We start from the raw sequence: 19035 nt of genomic DNA on the forward strand, positions 1-19035 counted from the left end.
AGTCTGTTGCATCCATGTGCACTTCATCTTCAGCTTTGAAGTCCTCTATGGTGAGATTGACATCTCCACCATCTTCTTCTTCTTCTGCAAGGTACACTTCTTGCTCTCTCAGGTCCCTGTATGCCCTGTATCTTGCAGCTAGTTCCTCGCTTGCCTTGCATTGCTTGAACCAATGCTCAATTGATCCACATCGATGACACTCATCATTGTGGTTGCCTCCCTTTAATTGAGGTGCACGTTGTGCACGTTGCGGGCGTTCCCTAGGAGGGTTGTTGCCACCACCACGACCGATTGAGCCACCATTACGACTAGGGATACCACAACCCCCTCTCCCACGTGTGGCATTACCACCACGTGTATCCGCACCAAACTTGCTGTTTCCTTCCTGGTTAGGGCGGTTATATGGGCCCAAACATCCCTCATGTCCCCCATTTTTAGGGTACCGCTCCTTGCGCCCTCCTTTGGGTGCATTATAATTCGCCTCATGAACGCTCTTAGTTCCAATGGGCCTTGAATTATAATTCCTCACGAGTATGTTATCATGTTTCTTAGCTACAGATATAATATTGATAAGCTGATGAAACCTCGTGATCCGTCCAGCATTGACTTCAGTACGGTATTGCTTTGATACCACAATGGCTGAAACTGGGAAGGTGGAGAGAGTTTTCTCAATTAGCTCTTGCTCTGTGACAGGTTGCCCACAGAATCTCAACATGGATTGTAAGCGAAGAGCCTTTGAATTATATTCAGCAACAGACTTGAAGTCAGCAAAGCGCAGATTGTTCCATTGAACCTTCAAGTCAGGGAGGAGGGAATCTTGGACATTGCCAAAGCGCTCTTCTAGCGCTACCCATAGCTCTCTTGCATCCTTGATCGACATATACTCCAATCTGAGTGCCTTGTCCATATGGCGTCGCATCAAGATAACTGCTTGAGCATGCTTTGTAGATGTTCGGTTGAACACAAGATCCGGGTTAGGTGCCTGTATTATGGGTAATATTCCCTTTGATGTGAGATGGTTCTCAACATCGGTTACCCAACTGTGGTAATCCGAGCCTGTTGAGTCAAGCATGGGAAAGTCGAGTCTAGGTTCATTCGACATCCTGAAAATAAGAAGAGAAGATATATTAGTTTCGGAGTTAAACTTCCACGAAAACTAAAATAATGAGATTTCCGTGCTATGCTACCAAGAAATCAATTTCCAAGAATCTCTTTTGGATTAGACCAAACAATAATGTTTTAATATGGTCACAATTTGATGCTTACGGACGCTCTTAGTCCAAGCATTGTGAACGCTGTTAGTTCACACGAACACTCTTAGTTCGTTTAATTATGAACACTCTTAGTTCGTTAAGCGTGAATCCCCACAATTCCGCTTTATTAAATATTCAAAATCATTTGGCAACATATATTCCAATATTATGCAGAAAATAAAAGGAATTTAAAGTACGAAAAGCAGCAACTTTAATTACAAAAACTTACTTGATAATTCGGGGCTTGAGAACACGCGCGTGTTGATGCAGGCGTGCGTAAAGATTTTTTTTCGGGTTTCTGCTGATTTGTTGGGCTGATTTGCGGCCCACCCTCTTTTTTTCTTTTTTTTTCTCTCTCCCCTTTTTTTCTTCTGGGCCGGCCGGGTCCCTTTCCTTTTCTTCTTTTTTTTTCTTTTTTTTTCTTGGGCCAGGTCCCTTCTTTTTTTCTGTTTTTTTTTTTTTACGGTCTTCTTCTTCTTCGTTTCTTCCCTCTGTTCTTCTTTGTTCGGTGCTGCGCGGGCTGTGCAGCAGGAAGTTGCAGAGCGGAGGGTTGCTGGGCAGCGTTGGCTGGCAGGGGTGCGTCGCTGGTGGGATGGCAGGAGTGCAGGGGCTTTGGGCAGGTGCTACAGGTCGTGCAGCAGGAAGTTGCAGAGGAGCTTTCGGCAGGAGGCTGGAAGATGCGCGGGTGTGCAGGCAGGAGGGCTGCAGGCTGCAGGAAGCGCGCGGCAGTGGGGGTTGCAGGCTGCGGCTGAAGGCAGACTTGCTGCAGGGAGGAGGCCGGAATGGAGTTTTTTTGTTTTTTTTGTTTTGGGTTGACGGCAGAGAAGAAAAAGGTTTTTTTTCTTCTAGGGTTTTTCTTTTTCTGAAGCTAGGGTTAGAACTCGTGCTGATAACGTGTTGTAGGAGAATAGAATTGTGTGTTTATTATTGATAATAGGAGCCCTTATATAGGGAGTTACAAGGTATACAAAAGGTAAGAGAATCCGAATACAATTGAATACCTATAATACTTTCCTATTACAATCTTAAACCCTAGTTTGTAGAGGCACATATTATGTCGATATCCTTCAACAATTTCAAAGAAATGTACATCATGGTAACTTTATTTTAATGGTCATCTGAAGTTCAGAAAATACGTTTTGTTATTTTGATCATTGGTATATTATCCTTATTGATACTTTGATAGAAGTATACAACCTCAGGACGGTACTATTCCAACAGTTGGCTAGGATTTGGATTAATTGCATTTTATTTATCAATCTATACTGCACACACTGTAAAGGAAGAATAACAATGAGTCAATTCGTTTTTCAAAATACAGTAAACTTTTCATTTGTTTCTATCTTATGTTTTCCTATGTCCAGGATACTTGGTGCATATTCCAAGGTGCCTCAAAAGTCAACAGTATCAACTACAAAGAGGTATCTGTTCATTCTTACTTTGCACAGATGTTTTTATAATATACCTTTCAAATTTCTCATAGGATGAAGATATTTTCTTGTTATGTACTACTGAACTTTGTTAGTTCTGTTTCCTTTGAAACCTTACAATTTCTTTTCCCATATTTTTTCTGCATAACCATTGTATATAAACTTTGGGTTTTGTGTTATTGATCATCTTTAAGAATGCTGTTTTCTCTTTATTTATTTTGAAACCTCAAACCAAGAAACCATCTTGGTTGCCTGTGCTGTAAGGTTACAATGACATTGATTTTTGACTGCTTTTTTTTTTTTTTTTTTTTGGCGGAGTGAAATCCACACTCCCCATTTTACAATCCACACTCAATGTGTCATTTTTTAGTATAATAAAGTCACATTTTTACAATCCACACGACAAAAAGACAAAACTTAAGATATTAAAAAAGGAAACATGGACTATGGATTGTAAAATGTGAATTTGACACCCCCCCCCAACATTTAAGTATTAGGGAGGCAGCTACTTTTATGTCTCTTACTAGTAGCAAGGTTGATTCATCAATATACATTTTACTCAGATTATGATATTCTTTCAATGAAAATGTATTATCACCCTGCAGTTATAGTCAAACAAACTTCATAGAGCCACAGATCTGATATTAGTCAAAAAAAAAATTAATAATAATAATAGAGCAACTGATGTGATTGTGTAATCTCTTGAGGTGCTCTGGTTTTAAGTTTGCGGTGTGTGCTTCCTCTCATCTCTAACCCAGTGTAGTAGTTTTGTCCTTGGTTTCCTGACACCAGATTACTGACAGTCCTTCGTAATCACTTGTAAATGTTCAAGTCTTTTGGTGATGAGCTTATGATATAACAGTTAAAGTAATAATATGTTCACTTACGTTTCATTGTAGTGAGTTTGAGGAACTTGAAGCAGTCCCATCCATGGATGTTATGGATGGTCCTTTAGAGCCATCATCATCAACTGCCTCGAATATCGCAGATGCTCCTGATGACCATGCCTTTGTTAACTTCTTTAGTGTATGTGCTGTTCTCTTTGCTTTTCTAGAGTTCGGGAAACTGGATCTGGCCTTTTCATATGAATCCCTACTTTATATCATAGATTTATACCATATATTCTAGGGATTTCTTGATTCTGCCTGAATATGATCTCAAACCAAACACAAGGGATGTTATATGGAAAAGGGGTGTTTCTATAGCTTAGATTTGGTTGTTGTGTTTCCAGTGTCCCAAGTGATTTAATACTGAACATAAATGATGTAACTAATAAAAAAGGGCGTAGCTATCCTTGATGCATGTACATTTGTATAGGACTTACTTTGCTACGACTCGAATGCACATTGTGTATAGAGCTAACTGTCTCAGGTCTCACACGTTTCATAACTTTTGAGTATCTAGTTTAGAAGTTTCTATTGGATATATATGCATAGTGGTAGAATTTCAAATACCTGATTCTCTATGAAAAGAAAAGTTAATGTCTTGAAATTGCATCTCCAACAACTTCTGCTTTCGATGCTAATATTAGTGACCTTTGAGAGTCAGTGATGTAGAAAGAATAGGAAAAGATCTTGGTTCCCCAGTTAAAGAAAAAAGTAAATAAAAACAATACTTTGCTTATGGAATACTAACTTCCTTAAATGTGCTGGCTTTGCACACAATGTGTTTGTTTGCTTTCAAGCACATGCTTACATAAAGGCTTTGTAGTTTATATTTTGCGTGTTGGTTGCATTTCAAGTAGCACACAAACACATACATTAAAAAGTACGTATCTATACATTTAAAGGTGCTGGCTTTCACTTTGTGTGTTTGTTTTATTTCAAGCATCTGCCTATTAACTCACTAACACACACGCACACCCCACTGTATTACTGGCCAAAAACAAAGTGGGTAACTATAGAACTTTGCACAATGCAGTCCTGCAAATGCATCTAATAGTTTACATACTGACAAATAAAACTGTATATAAACTGATAAATTGACAGCTTATTTTCATTCTCTTTTCTGGGCCATATGACTAAATATGATGATGATTGCAGGCAGCTTCACATACAGCAGTTGCGGGACGGGCTTACCAGTCTTCTACAATCTCTGTGCCCTTGCATCAAGTAGGCTTTGCTCCTTCCACTATTTCTAACATGCACATATCATCTCCTCCACAGTTATCAACTGCGCCTTCAGTCCCTTTCCTTGACGTCCCTGAATCCCACAGCAATACCAACCTGGCCACTAGTCTTGTAAAGCCTCTTCGTCATTTTTTGTTACCCCTCCTTCCCCTGCAACAGTGATTGCACCTGTATCTTCATCAGTGCCTAGTGCTCCTCTGTTTCAACCTGCTGTGAGTCTACAGCGTCCATATGGTGCTTCTTTGCTACAACCTTTTCCCCCACCTGCCCCTCGACCATCTCTCACTCCTGCTTCTTTTTCCACTTCAAACTATGGGCCACTTATTAGCAGAGATAAAGTCCGAGATGCACTCCGGCTGCTTGTTCAGGTTAGTCTCCGTACCATTTTTTGTTTCTTTCAATTGAGAAGATCTCATGATCTCATGTTTGCGATGGTCTTTAAAATTCATCAAGGGGGAGGAAAGCATTTGTAAATGCACCAGAAACAGTCCATAGTTTTCTGATCAATATGAGCACCAATATTTGGAATACCGGATGAGTCTAGTGGTCTTATTTATCAAGGATCAGAGCCATAAACTAGAACTCCTATTTCTTGTTTTTTGGTCTGTTAAGCGTCATATGGCGGTTATTTCTCTTCTTATTTAATTTCATCGGAAGTTTTCTGAACAAATAATTTAGTTGCTATTGTTTGTTGGACTTTATTACCTTGTGGCCCTTTATTGGCTAGTACCTCAACCTTTTGATAATTTGGTGAGTTTGACCAGGAAAGTACATTGAACCCATATCAATCTCTCATTTCCCCCTTGTGCATGTACTGTATCCGGCTTTTCTTTGTTGGTTGATTTCCTCTTTGTATTATTTGATGAGAAGCTTTGTATGTTTTGTAGGATAATCAGTTCGTTGACATGGTCCATCTAGCACTCCTTAAAGCACACCATTCATAATCCATTAGGAGAAGCGTTAAATATGCAGGTGACTGAGCAGCTATTGGAGGTGGCACTACAATCTAAGGACATGGATTGTTTTTGTTTATCATGTAGTTTTTCCTTCTTTCAGATCACATGAATGTATAGAATATCTCTTCTCATTCTCATTCTCATCAGAGCACCTGATATATAATTTTCAATTACCTGTGGCTTTTACCACCTTTAAACTCACAAATGGCCCTCTTGACGGCCCATCTTTGAGCTCGTAACCCATTAGGGGTTGAATACTTAAATATGCAGGTGGCACTACAATCTACAAAGCTGGATTGTTTTTGTTCGTCTTCCAAGATTTCCTTGTCTTTCCAGAGTGTGTGAATGTATAGAATCTGTCCTCTCATTCTTATGAGAGCTTCTGATATATAGTTACTATGGTTACAATTTTCTGTGCCATTTATCACCGTTAAACCCATAAATTGTTGTAGGAGAATAGAATTGTGTGTTATCATTTATAATAGGAGCCCTTTAAATAGGGAGTTACAAGGTACCCAAAAAGGTAATAGAATTTGATTACAATTGAATACCTAGAACACATTCCTATTCCAACTCTAAACCCTAGTTTGTAGAGGCACACTATGTCGACATCCTTCAACACTCCCCCTTGTGCCGCTCAAACTTGGTGATGACGCTTTGATTGTTGCCTCGTTAAAAACCTTGTCAGGTAACAAAAACCCTGTGGGACAAAAATAACCATGGTCGAAGGACAAAAAGAGCACAACACGTCCTTCACTCTTCGAGGTCGAACATGTAGACATCATGCCTCCCCCTGATGTCAATATCTCCCCCTGATTGGTACAATCATGGGAGTTCGGATAACTTTCTCAATCCGATGCTCTTCACATGTTGCCCGAAGGTGGATTTTGGTAACGACTTAGTAAATAAGTCCGCTACATTATCCTCTGATCGGATTTGGTTCACTTCAGTATTTAGAAGTGCATGTTGTCATTTTGATAGAGGGAAGGAGGAGCACGGAAGGTGGCGTTTTGTCTTGTGGGATCCGATCCCATACTTCCGTCAACTCTTTTCTCTGCAGGGATAGAACAAGCCCATATCAATCGTACCTCTCAAATATCGAAAGATTGTCTTTATACCAATCTAATGGCGTTGCGTTGGCGCGGGGCTATGTCTAGCCAACAAGTTCATAATAATTGAGGTGTCCGGTCTTGTATTGTGCTAAGTATAATAATGCGCCTATTGTACATAAGTAAGCACTTCTGCTATTAACACGTCTTCGTCATCATCCCTGGGACGAAACGGATCCCTTTTAGGGACAAGACTACGGACGACCATGGTGCATCTTTGACTTTATCAAAAATGTCTATTGACACGGTATACAAGTTCTGAATCTAGACAGAATCGTGTTCTCCCAAGGTCCTTCCTCTCAAACTCGGATTTCAGGTGTTCAGCGGTTTGCCTTAACTCTCAAGGGTTCCAATTATGTTTGTCAACATAAACCGTGACAATTGCAAATCTGGAACTTGTCATGGAAACGCGTGGGCATAGTTGATCATATCCCTTCCCAATCAAGTAGTCATTTTAGTGAGCATTTCAACCTCATTGCAAATGCGCTCTGTGGTCTAGAGCCACTTGACTTGGGTAAATACAGTCCACAAGAACCTTCATTATATTCTGTATCTAGATCCCCATAAAGATACGTAGTGACCACATTCGTAAGCTGCATGTTCAGTTATTTGGAAACTACCAAACTGACAAGGTAGTGGAGTGCAATGACATCCATTACGAGAGAATATGTCTTCTCGTAGTCGATTTCAGGGCGTTGTGAGAAACCTTGCGCCATAAGGTGAGATTGCCATCTCTTTTTCTCATCACGCTATCTAACAAAGACCTATTAAAGTCAATAGGCCGGTTTTATGTTAGGAGGTGTTGGCATCTCAGGCCCGAACTCATTCCTCTTCATTAGTGAATCCAATTCAACCTGGATCGCATCTTTCCATTTAGGCCAATTTTCTCTACGTTGGCATTCTTCAACAGAGTAAGGTTCGATGTCATTGGTCTCAATAATTTCACGTCCTCATGTACACTAGTATAGTTCGTAGAGATCTCTATATTCTCAGGAATTGGTTCTAACATTGAGGCGTCCCCCAATGATGTCTCTTGGACATAACCACAATCCAAAATATTCTCATGAGACGGATTTTGAGTATCAAAGATCAATGGATCAAGTTGTGCCAAACTCGCTCTCTTCTTAAGGCGAGAATCCATCGAACCTATGGGTCTCCTACTCTCTCTAGCGGAACCCATGGCCTATGACTCCATTATGCCACCTTTGTGGCGTCACCATACTACCATCCGTGGTAGTGGTGCAGTACCCATCTTCTCTAGGTGGCACTATGTCCTCTTGTGGGGACATCAATCCTTGCAGGCATGTTTGCAGCAGTTATATGTGATCTCGTCACTTTTAGGGGATCAAGATGAGACATAGTGGGGACAGACCACGACAATTCCTGTCATTCATGTTGAACATTGACGTTCTAATCTCCCCCTAACGACGGGAAGACTGTCTCATCAAAGTGACAATTCGCAAATCCAGCGAAATAGAGATCGCCTGTCAAGGGTTCTACACAGCGGACTTATAGTTGGAGACTCATGTCCAACAAATATATATATGCATTCGTTACAATGACTCATGTTGATGCGCTGTGGCAGCGCAATTGGCACATGAAAGGCACACTCAAATATGCATAAATACGAGATATTAGACTCGAACCCAGTCACTAGCTGTAATGCAAATAAAAGTTGAGTGGCTGCTATGAGTGGTAGACGAATTAGCATAGCTGCATGCGATATTGCATAACCCAAGCGGAAATATTAGTGCGCATTACCAATGTCCGGGCTACCATCGTAGTCATTTAATGGTGGTTTTTCCGCGAGACCAATTGGGTGTGTACATGGAAATATGATACTTGATATCAATACCCAATTATATGCAATAGTCATCGAAAATTTTCGATGTAAACTTTCTAGCATTATCAAGGCAAATTGACTGAATGGGATGATCTGGGTAGTGAGCCCGTAGCCATATGTTATGTACTAGGAGTGTAGTATAAGCAGCATTACGAGTGGATAATGGCACAACACGTGACCAGCGTGTTTGCGTATCAACCAACACCATAAAACATCTATACGGTCCGCAAGTTGGTTGATCAAATCCATAGAATTCCCTTGGATTCTTTGTAAGAATAGAATTATTTCCTCAATCTCCTTTGCATATGATGGTCTCAATCCTAAATAACAGGCTTTACAGAATGAAACATGGGCTTTATAATCAACCAATGAAGGTTTTGGTTAAGCCATAATGTCACAATAGACTTGAGAAGTAGAGAGAGGAGTTTATGGCGTCAATGCCATGTATTGGCCGCAGGGGGTAGGCGACGCTGGCCATGTATGGCCTGTCTTTGCACAATCATAGCGCCATGAGGCGCATGTGTAGCTCCTCGAACCAATTCTTGGTTCTTACTTTTCTTCGTTCTGAAAATGGATGTCCGTGTAAAGTCTTTAACACACAGATCATCATGTCAAAGCCTATACTTGCCAAAATCCCATAAGTCGTCTCTCATGACATAGTTGGATTCAATAACTCAAATAGTGGTTGCATACAACCCACTAGAGCGACACATAAGTTCTAATACTCGTTTATGTCCGTAGTCATTAGAGGTGATGCAAAGGAACTCTGTCCATTCTCATAATGTGTTTCCACATGAAAACCATTGGCTCTTATATAATAAAGTTCGAATTAAGGTATGTCCAAGACATTAAGTAAAAGAATTGACACTTTGTTAATAGCCAATGATTACATCAAAGTTTCCAAAGTCTAATCCAAAATAAAATCAAAGTAAGACACATTGTAGTCACTCTATCCATTTGGTAACTCCAATCAAATATGACCAGGAAAGTAGAGTGAGATGTTGGTGGAGCGAGGCTCTCTTAAGTACCAATAATCTCAATGACTTTCCTAGACATCACATTTTATTGGGTCCGGCTGATAAGAGCATATTTATGCGATGTTAATAGCGTTAATCTCCATAATTTCTTTGTTATTTTAGTGTATTTTCTGTTTATTTACTTTGTTTTATAGGTATCTTGGAGTAAAGAAGAAGAAAAGAAGTAAAAGAGAGATTGAAAAGCAAAATCGGGAAATCTGCTTGTGCAGATCAGTTAACTTCGACAGAGCACTGAGACCAACTCAGAACGATACAGAGAATGATCTTTATATTGATGGATAGCCTCGGATGTCTAGTTTCTGAATCTTTTTACAGCTCATCAATATCATTTTTCTAGAAGAAGTTATGGCCGATTTAGTACAAGAAGGTTAGGCTGCGCGTGAATCTGAGGTTGGACGGGAATTTATGTTTCGAGGCCCAAATCACACCAAGAAGCCCGAAGACGAGTTTGTGCTTCATATTCCGACTCATGATGGACAAATGGCATGATGTGAATGGTTAGAATAAGTCATCAAGTTCAAGAGCCAATAGGAAAACTCCACCTAAGTACGTGAACCCGAATTCTTTTAGGTTTTGGATTTCCTAACCTCTAAGCATATAAAAGGAGATCAATCTGCAGCAGCTCTGGCTCTCTTCTTCTTCCTCCCTTTTTCATTATTTTGTGTTTTTGATTCCAATTATGTGTAACTAAATTTCCAGTAGTTAGGGGGCAGTTGAAGCCCCTAGACATGATCTATAACATACTTTGACATTCAATTTGTTTTCTAATTAATAAAGTTGAGGTTTTGTTTACCGTATTTCTCATTGATGAATTCTATGTTTGTATGCTTTGGAGGCCTACTTAGTATGCATGCTAGGGTTCTAATACTTTGATTGTTTGATGCCTGGATCAATAGTTGGATTCCTCAAATTGTCTAGAGAAGTAATTGGTAGTTTTCACTAGCAAGTAAACAAAACCCTAGGTTTAGCAAGGCTCTAAGTTAATTGCGATGCCTAGTGATTGCTCAAACTCTTTTCAAAGTTAATGATCTCTGCATGTTTAATCTAATAAACGTACCTTTAGGTTGCATTGCTTGGGAATAGTCTAGGTGTAGAGTACTTCCTGCCTAGCGTACAAAGTAAGAAAGAGTAATAGGCTGTGTTCAAGCGTACCGAGCCAATCTGAGTGTCTTCAACTACGTTAATTGGTAGTAAATTGGACAAAGTGTATTGTGTGTGATTGTTGGGGGTGGATACTTCCTTTCTAGCTAGTTTCATTATCTTGATCTCAACCATTCTCAAATCAGCTTTTCTTTATTTTATGTTCTGTTCTCTGTTTTCCCATATTTATTTAATATAGAAATTCATTTCCAAATTTCACCAAATTTTGTGTACTGGACGCTTGTGTGTCTAGTACGTCTCTGTAAATTTTCATATTTTTCTCGGTTGTTTTGGTTAGGATTTTAGTTTGTTTTTCGACTGCTGTTCAGTAGGAACTGCAGTCACGTTTTGTGACTTTTGTTGAAGCTTTTAGTTTAATTTAATCCTCTGCGGGAGACCCTTATTTCCCTATATTACAATTGACATATTTGCAGGAGAATAAGGAAAATCAATAGCTTATAAATTTAGCTGTCAATTTTTGGCGCCGTGTCGCCGGGGATTACTTTTATTCTAATTGCTTCTACTAGTTTGTTTAATTTGATTTTTGTTTTAGTTTCTTACTTAGTGTTTCTTTGTTTGTGTTTTCAGGTTTATGCTTACTCGTAGAACTGCTCAAGGCAATCTTACCCCCTTGGATTCAGAGATAGAACGCACTTGCAAGTCGAATAGGAAGCAAACGAAGGGAACTAGTTTGCCAATTCACGACACAACGGCGGGTTCTACTTCCTCACAAGGGGAGGAGGAGGAGAACACACCACCAAACTCACCTGCGCATTCAATTCACGAGGACGAAGAGGAACCCCCAAGACTCGACATGGCATTGAAGGATGCTTTTGTTCCGATAGCTTCGGAATCCCCCTCATGCATAGCTTACACACCACCTGGCAATCAAGCCTTCTCCATTCCTATGCAGCTCCTTAACTCGTTGCCTAAGTACTCTGGCACACCATCTGAGGATCCTAATGTTCACATTAGGGAATTCTTAGATATTTGCAAGCTGCAAACCATTCAGAACATCCAACCAGAAGGACTCAGGTTACATCTATTTCCCTTTTCTTTAAAAGATGATGCAAAACGTTGGTTGTACTCGTTACCTGCAGGTATCATCACAACTTGGGATGAAATGGTTAAGAAGTTTTTGAAACAATATTTCCCCGCTCAACTGACAAAACGACTAAGGAGGGAGATTCAAAACTTCACTCAAAAGGATGGAGATACACTATATGAGGCATGGGAGGAATTTCAGGAGTTGCAGAGGAAGTGTCCCCATCACAACTTCAGTCTGAATGACCTTGTCCAATTTTTCTATGATGGATTGGACATAGCTAATAGGGGCAGCGTTGATTCTGCGTGTGGAGGTACTTTCATGAACAAAACCGGTCAAGAAGCATATAATCTAATAGATGATTTGGCCGACAATAATAGACAATTCTACACAAGGGATAAACGTATAAGAGGACGAGGAGTGTATGAAGTCGATTCAAGGAACCAAATGGTGGCTGTGGAAAGAAAGATTGACATGTTAATGAATGCCTTAGGTAATGGCATTAAGGCAACACCTCAGGTATGCTCTATTTGTTCCTATTCTGATCATACTACTGATAGATGTCCTATGTCTGCTATGTCTGAGCAACAGGTGAATTACATGGGGCAACAAAGGCCCAAATATGACCCTTACTCGAACACGTACAATCCGGGATGGAAGGATCACCCAAACTTCTGTTGGGGCGGTAATGACAACGTGGTTCGACCTACTCAAGGCGTCTACAATGGACCACCTGGATTCCAACAAGGGGCTAGGCAGCAAGTCTATCAACAAACTCCTCCTCAACAATCCTCAAGCAAGTCCTTGGAAGAACTAGTGAAGGAGATGACTCTGAACACCGCATCTTTCCAAAAGGACACCGCAGCTTTCATCCAAAGGACTGAGATTCAGTTTCAAAAGCAAGATGCCTTAGCTCAGCAACATGGACAAGCTATCAAGAACTTGGAAAGGCAAGTTGGGTAACTTGCAACGGTGATGCAAACTAGACCTCCTGGCACCCTCCCTAGCACAACCATTCAAAATCCTAAGGATGGGAGCATAGCTGAGCTCAATTCAATCACTTTAAGGAGTGGTAGACAATTGGAAGAAGTCTCTGGGCACCAAAGAACATCCAAGAAAGATCAAGAAGAGAAGGAGGAGCAAAGAAATACGAAGGAGGAAAAGAAAATTATCGCTGGTGAAAAAACGATCGATCTCATAGGGGCTGATCAAAATGCTCATGTTTTTTTCCCTCCAAAGGTAAAAGATCCTACTCCTTCTAAGTTGGTTACTTCATGTATTCCTTTTCCTCGCAGGTTCATGAGCTCTAAGAAAGAACAAGAAGAGAAGGATGTCTTGGAAACTTTCCGTAAAGTCCAAGTGAACATCCCTCTTCTGGATGCTATCAAGCAAGTACCTCAGTATGCCAAATTCCTTAAGGAGCTATGCACCAAAAAGAAAAAGTTCAATGGGAATGAGATAGTGGCCCTTAGTGAAGAAGTCTCAGCTGTTCTTCAAAGAAAGCTTCCACCTAAACTTAAGGATCCCGGACGCTTCACGATTCCATGCACCATAGGTGCACAGAGGTTTGATCATGCTTTACTGGATTTAGGAGCTTCGATTAATTTAATGCCATATTCTGTGTTTTCAACTCTTAAACTAGGTGAGCTAAAGGTGATCATTGAGCTAGCTGATCGCTCAATAGTCTATCCTAGGGGAGTAATTGAAGATGTACTAGTATGTGTGGATGGATTAATTTTGCCTGCAGACTTCTTTGTTCTTGAGATGGAGGAAGCGCCTATGCCTACATCATTACCATTAATTTTGGGGCGCCCATTCATGGCCACAGCTCACACCAACATTGATGTGTTCAGAGGCACTTTGAGTATGGAGGTTTTTGGGGAGACAGTGACGTTCAAGGTGTTTGAACCCTTGAAGCCTCAAATTAATGAGCAAGATCTTTTAGGTGATGGTGGGCAAATAAGAGAAGATGTTCGATTTCTTAGAACTTGGACATCACCTAAAGTCAAGGCAAGGGATCTTGGCGATTCGGAGTTGTTAGCAATGGCAAGCAATGGTCATTCTCCACCAATTGTCGAGGAAGAGGTGGCTACAACCATGCATAAGAGTCCAAATGAAACCATGGCTGCTAAACAAGCAATTCCATGTCATGAAGGTAAGTCTATATTCTGGAATGAATTTGTTCCTTTAGCTAATATAGAGAGTGTGAGTGTTGATGATAGGTGGCTTCGTGGGGATTTTAAGCCAAGCAAGGGCTATCTTCCGACCAAATCTCCTTCCTCAAGTGGTTTCACTGAGCCTCCATTGAAGAGAACTTCAAGTGGTGATCCCCCATATCCACCTGATCCAAATAAAAAATCATTCATAAAGAAAACGGCAAAATTTCTTGCGAAGTCTTCGAAAGGAGGCTTCTTTACCTTTGCCTAATTGTTGGTGGTACCGTCTGGCTGAAGACGTTAAAACAAGCGCTTGTTGGGAGGCAACCCAAACTTTTTCGTTTTTAATCTTATTCTTTTTAGTTCATTATAATGTGTTTTGTGAGTGTACAGGGGTACCCATTAAGAAAGGCGAGGGAGACTACTTTCCTGCTCAAAAACAGAGTGTCGGCCGTGCAGTCAGTCAAATTTGGCTGGCTGCCGTTTTTATCTCCGATGGAATCAGCAGACGTGCCATATATGCATAGAAAGATACATGAGTCTAGTTTTTGTATGTTTTTACAGAACTGGATTCGGAGTTCTTATGCGTTCCCAGTTCCACTTTGAGTACAGAAAGGTCAGACCAGCAAAGTAGGAACTTGCGCAGTTGGGTCATATAAAAGGCAAAACAGGGAACACTTTCGGGGGTCCAATGAGGAAAAATCTTATATGAACTTAAAGCTTGAGATGTCTACTTCAAAATTAATCGAAATCATCATCTCCATTGGAGCACCGTAACCCTTCGGAATTGAGGTTTAAATGGGTAAAGGTCCTTTTCTCAGCTTTTCTGTGCACAATTCTGTTTTTCGTCTAACTTTGCAGGGCTGCCATTTTCAATCTATTTGGAGTTAGGAGACGTGCCACTTATGCACGGATAGCTTGTAACACCAATTTTCAGCTCCCAGTAGCAGCTCATCCATCCAGCGGTCCCTGCAGAAGTTATAAGGGCTGGAAGTTGGCCTCATGACACAAAATTTCGACCTTTTGGAGTTTATATAGCACGAAACTTACATTTTGGAAGTCAAGGCCTTGTGCCTTGAAGATGGTGTCTAACTTTGGTCTTCTCCAAAGGTCATGAGCATCGGGAGGTCTACAAGGGGGAGCTTTTCTATAACCTTTCTTATCTTCCTACTTGCCCACTTTTGGATTTTCTTTCTCTATGTTATCCTTGTGCATTGCGAGTTATATTGCCATACATTGAAGACAATGTCTAATCTAAGTGTGGGGGAGGGAAATACAAATTTATCAATTTGCTTTTGAGTCATTCTTTGTTTACCAAACAAAAGAACAAAAAAAAAAGAGTCTAGTTTTAGGTTTTATTTTTCAATGAGTCTTAGGAGTCTTCCAACTCTATGATGAGCATGAACTTTCGGATTTATATTTTGGTCAAAAGAGGATTGCAGGCATGTGTTAGATTCTTGATTTCAAATAATTGTTAATAGATTTTGATGATTATTGTGCTTGATTTTTATACATTGATGGTTGGATTAATGTAACACTTGAGAATTGATGGATGCATGCTATGACAGGTTAAACTTGATTTAAACCCTTGTGAGCTTTTGAGCCTGTATATGTGCTATTTCTTTTCTGAGTGCTTAGTATAGAATCATCTTATTTTCTTGACGAGGATTTTGCATGATCTCATCTTTTATTCATCTTGGTTGAGACTCGGATTCGACTTGCATATTTTATAAGGACAAATGCTAGAACTTGCCCCAAAGCCTCTTGAAGCGTATGGTTGAATTGCATGATGGATGGGAAGGGATAAAGGCACTAGGATTACCACCATAGCCAAATTAACCTGTGTCCCTTTTATGCACACAAGATGTGCAATCCCCTAGTTAACCCCGTTGTGCCTACATTAAGCCTTTTTGTTTCATCACCACAAATTCCTTAACCCTAAGCTTAGTATAGATTTATCCTTACCCTATTCTAAGGAATTAGTGGAGCAAATATTTTTAGAGATATATGTATGTTCAAGGTACTTTTGTAAGCAAGTGTGGGGGTAAGACTTGTCCATAAAAAAATATATATATGTTGCCGAAAAGAAAAAAAAAACATACGGCAAAAGGAAAAAAAAATTAGTGTGCATGGATTTTAGTCCCCCTTTGTGAATAAGGAGGTTGCTTTGTATTGAAGGCCTGTTCAAGAAAATTTGGTCTTTGTCCTATTTCACAAGTGTTAAAAGAAAGGTTAGAATGAAGCAAAGGCCCAAAAAGATGACATCTGGCCTTGGAAAAAAAAATTATTTGCTTCATTTTCGAAGATTGATTACCTTGAAGAGTTTCAAGATTCTTTTATCTCTTATGTTCTTCTAGTGCTCCACTAGGTTCTTTAGGATCTTTGAATTTCCTATCCATTCTTTCTTCTAACCTTAACCCTTGGCCCCATTACAACCCTGAATAAAGACCTTGTTGATCTTTGAAGTTGTGCATTTGATTTGTGGAGACTTGTGTGGAAGGGTGAGCATATGGTGTCACTGGCCTTTCGTCCGAGTTTTGGCATTCCAATCATGGGATCATATGTAAAAAAAAAAAAAAAAAATTCAGAAAAAGCCTTTCTTTCTTGTTATCATATGTGAGCTATTTGTTTGTCTTATTATATCATTCCTCTCGCATATAACTTGAGTGAAATCTATGCTTATACATCAGGTCAGAAAATCATGAGTGAAAAGAAATTGAGAGCATCTTTGTGAGAAATTGAGTTGACGCTTGTTTGACACATGAATAAGTTGGTTCTCCTTTGTTGCACTAGTTTGATTGTTCATGTATTATAACTTTAGCACTATGGTTATCAAAATAAATTAGCTTTTAAGTGAGGTTATGAATTCTGACATGTGGTTGTGTGAATTTTGTTGACCATACTTGTGGGCATTATAAGTTCTCTGAGATGTTTGGAAGATATTAGGTCTGTGTCTTTTGTTCTAGTTAGTTCTTTGTTTGCTAGGGACTAGCAAAGTCTAAGTGTGGGGGTATTTGATAAGAGCATATTTATGCGATGTTAATAGCGTTAATCTCCATACTTTCTTTGTTAGTTTAGTGTATTTTCTGGTTATTTACTTTGTTTATTTGTTTTATAGGTATCTTGGAGTAAAGAAGAAGAAAAGAACGAGCCAGAGAATGATCTTTATATTATGGATAGCCTCGGATGTCTAGTTTATGAATATTTTTACGGCTCATCAATATCATTTTTCTAGAAGAAGTTATGGCCGATTTAGTACAAGAAGGTTAGGCTGCGCGTGAATCTGAGGTTGGACGGGAATTTATGTTTCGAGGCCCAAATCACACCAAGAAGCCCGAAGACGAGTTTGTGCTTCATATTCCGACTCATGATGGACAAATGGCATGATGTGAATGGTTAGAATAAGTCATCAAGTTCAAGAGCCAATAGGAAAACTCCACCTAAGTACGTGAACCCGAATTCTTTTAGGTTTTGGATTTCCTAACCTCTAAGCATATAAAAGGAGATCAATCTGCAGCAGCTCTGGCTCTCTTCTTCTTCCTCCCTTTTTCATTATTTTGTGTTTTTGATTCCAATTATGTGTAACTAAATTTCCAGTAGTTAGGGGGCAGTTGAAGCCCCTAGACATGATCTATAACATACTTTGACATTCAATTTGTTTTCTAATTAATAAAGTTGAGGTTTTGTTTACCGTATTTCTCATTGATGAATTCTATGTTTGTATGCTTTGGAGGCCTACTTAGTATGCATGCTAGGGTTCTAATATTTTGATTGTTTGATGCCTGGATCAATAGTTGGATTCCTCAAATTGTCTAGAGAAGTAATTGGTAGTTTTCACTAGCAAGTAAACAAAACCCTAGGTTTAGCAAGGCTCTAAGTTAATTGCGATGCCTAGTGATTGCTCAAACTCTTTTCAAAGTTAATGATCTCTGCATGTTTAATCTAATAAACGTACCTTTAGGTTGCATTGCTTGGGAATAGTCTAGGTGTAGAGCACTTCCTGCCTAGCGTACAAAGTAAGAAAGAGTAATAGGTTGTGTTCAAGCGTACCCAGCCAATCTGAGTGTCTTCAACTAAGTTAATTGGTAGTAAATTGGACAAAGTGTATTGTGTGTGATTGTTGGGGGTGGATACTTCCTTTCTAGCTAGTTTCATTATCTTGATCTCAACCATTCTCAAATCAGCTTTTCTTTATTTTACGTTCTGTTCTCTGTTTTCACATATTTATTTAATATAGCAATTCAATTCCAAATTTCACCAAATTTTTTGTACTGGACACCTTGTGTGTCTAGTACGTCTCTGTAAATTGTCATATTTTTCTGGGTTGTTTTGGTTAGGATTTTAGTTTGTTTTTCGACTGCTGTTCAGTAGGAACTGCAGTCACGTTTTGTGACTTTTGTTGAAGCTTTTAGTTTAATTTAATCCTCTGCGGGAGACCCTTATTTCCCTATATTACAATTGACATATTTGCAGGAGAATAAGGAAAATCAATAGCTTATAAATTTAGCTGTCACCGCCACATAAGAAAGAGTTAAGACAATTGTCATTTATTGACTAAGGCAAATTGCCATTACAAAAGTTCTTGGAAAAATAAAAAGGACTAATCTAATAAAAGTCTGTTGCATCCATGTGCACTTCATCTTCAGCTTTGAAATCCTCTATGGTGAGATTGACATCTCCACCATCTTCTTTTTCTTCTGCAAGGTACACTTCTTGCTCTCTCAGGTCCCTATATGCCCTGTATCTTGCAGCTAGTTCCTCACTTGCCTTGCATTGCTTGAACCAATGCTCACTAGATCCACATCGATGACACATATCATTGTGGTTGCCTCCCTTCAATTGAGGTGCACGTTGTGCACGTTATGGGAGTTCCCTAGGAGGATTTGCGCCTACACCACGACCCATGGCACCACCACCACGAGCTATGGCTCCATTAC

At 39.7% G+C, this 19035-nt stretch overlaps 2 protein-coding genes and 1 non-coding gene across 3 annotated transcripts; 2 read left to right on the top strand and 1 right to left on the bottom strand.

The window, feature by feature from the left end:
• Positions 1-2453: 2453 nt before the first annotated feature.
• On the top strand, positions 2454-4974 carry LOC112165272 (mRNA-decapping enzyme-like protein). The gene is made up of 3 exons (XM_024301751.2): positions 2454-2674; positions 3583-3709; positions 4726-4974. Exons 1-3 carry the CDS (start codon positions 2547-2549, stop codon positions 4972-4974), a joined length of 504 nt encoding a protein of 167 aa, XP_024157519.1. The 5' UTR covers positions 2454-2546.
• Positions 4975-11489: 6515 nt separating this feature from the next.
• Positions 11490-12905, top strand: LOC121049209. The gene has a single exon (XM_040505860.1). The coding sequence runs from the start codon at positions 11490-11492 to the stop codon at positions 12903-12905; it is 1416 nt and encodes a 471-aa protein (XP_040361794.1).
• Positions 12069-12175, bottom strand: LOC112168518. The gene has a single exon (XR_002924279.1). It is a non-coding gene; the product is annotated as a small nucleolar RNA R71 (small nucleolar RNA).
• Positions 12906-19035: the final 6130 nt, after the last annotated feature.

This window comes from Rosa chinensis, chromosome 5 (genome assembly GCF_002994745.2).
Source record: "Rosa chinensis cultivar Old Blush chromosome 5, RchiOBHm-V2, whole genome shotgun sequence".
Lineage (NCBI taxonomy): Eukaryota > Viridiplantae > Streptophyta > Magnoliopsida > Rosales > Rosaceae > Rosa > Rosa chinensis.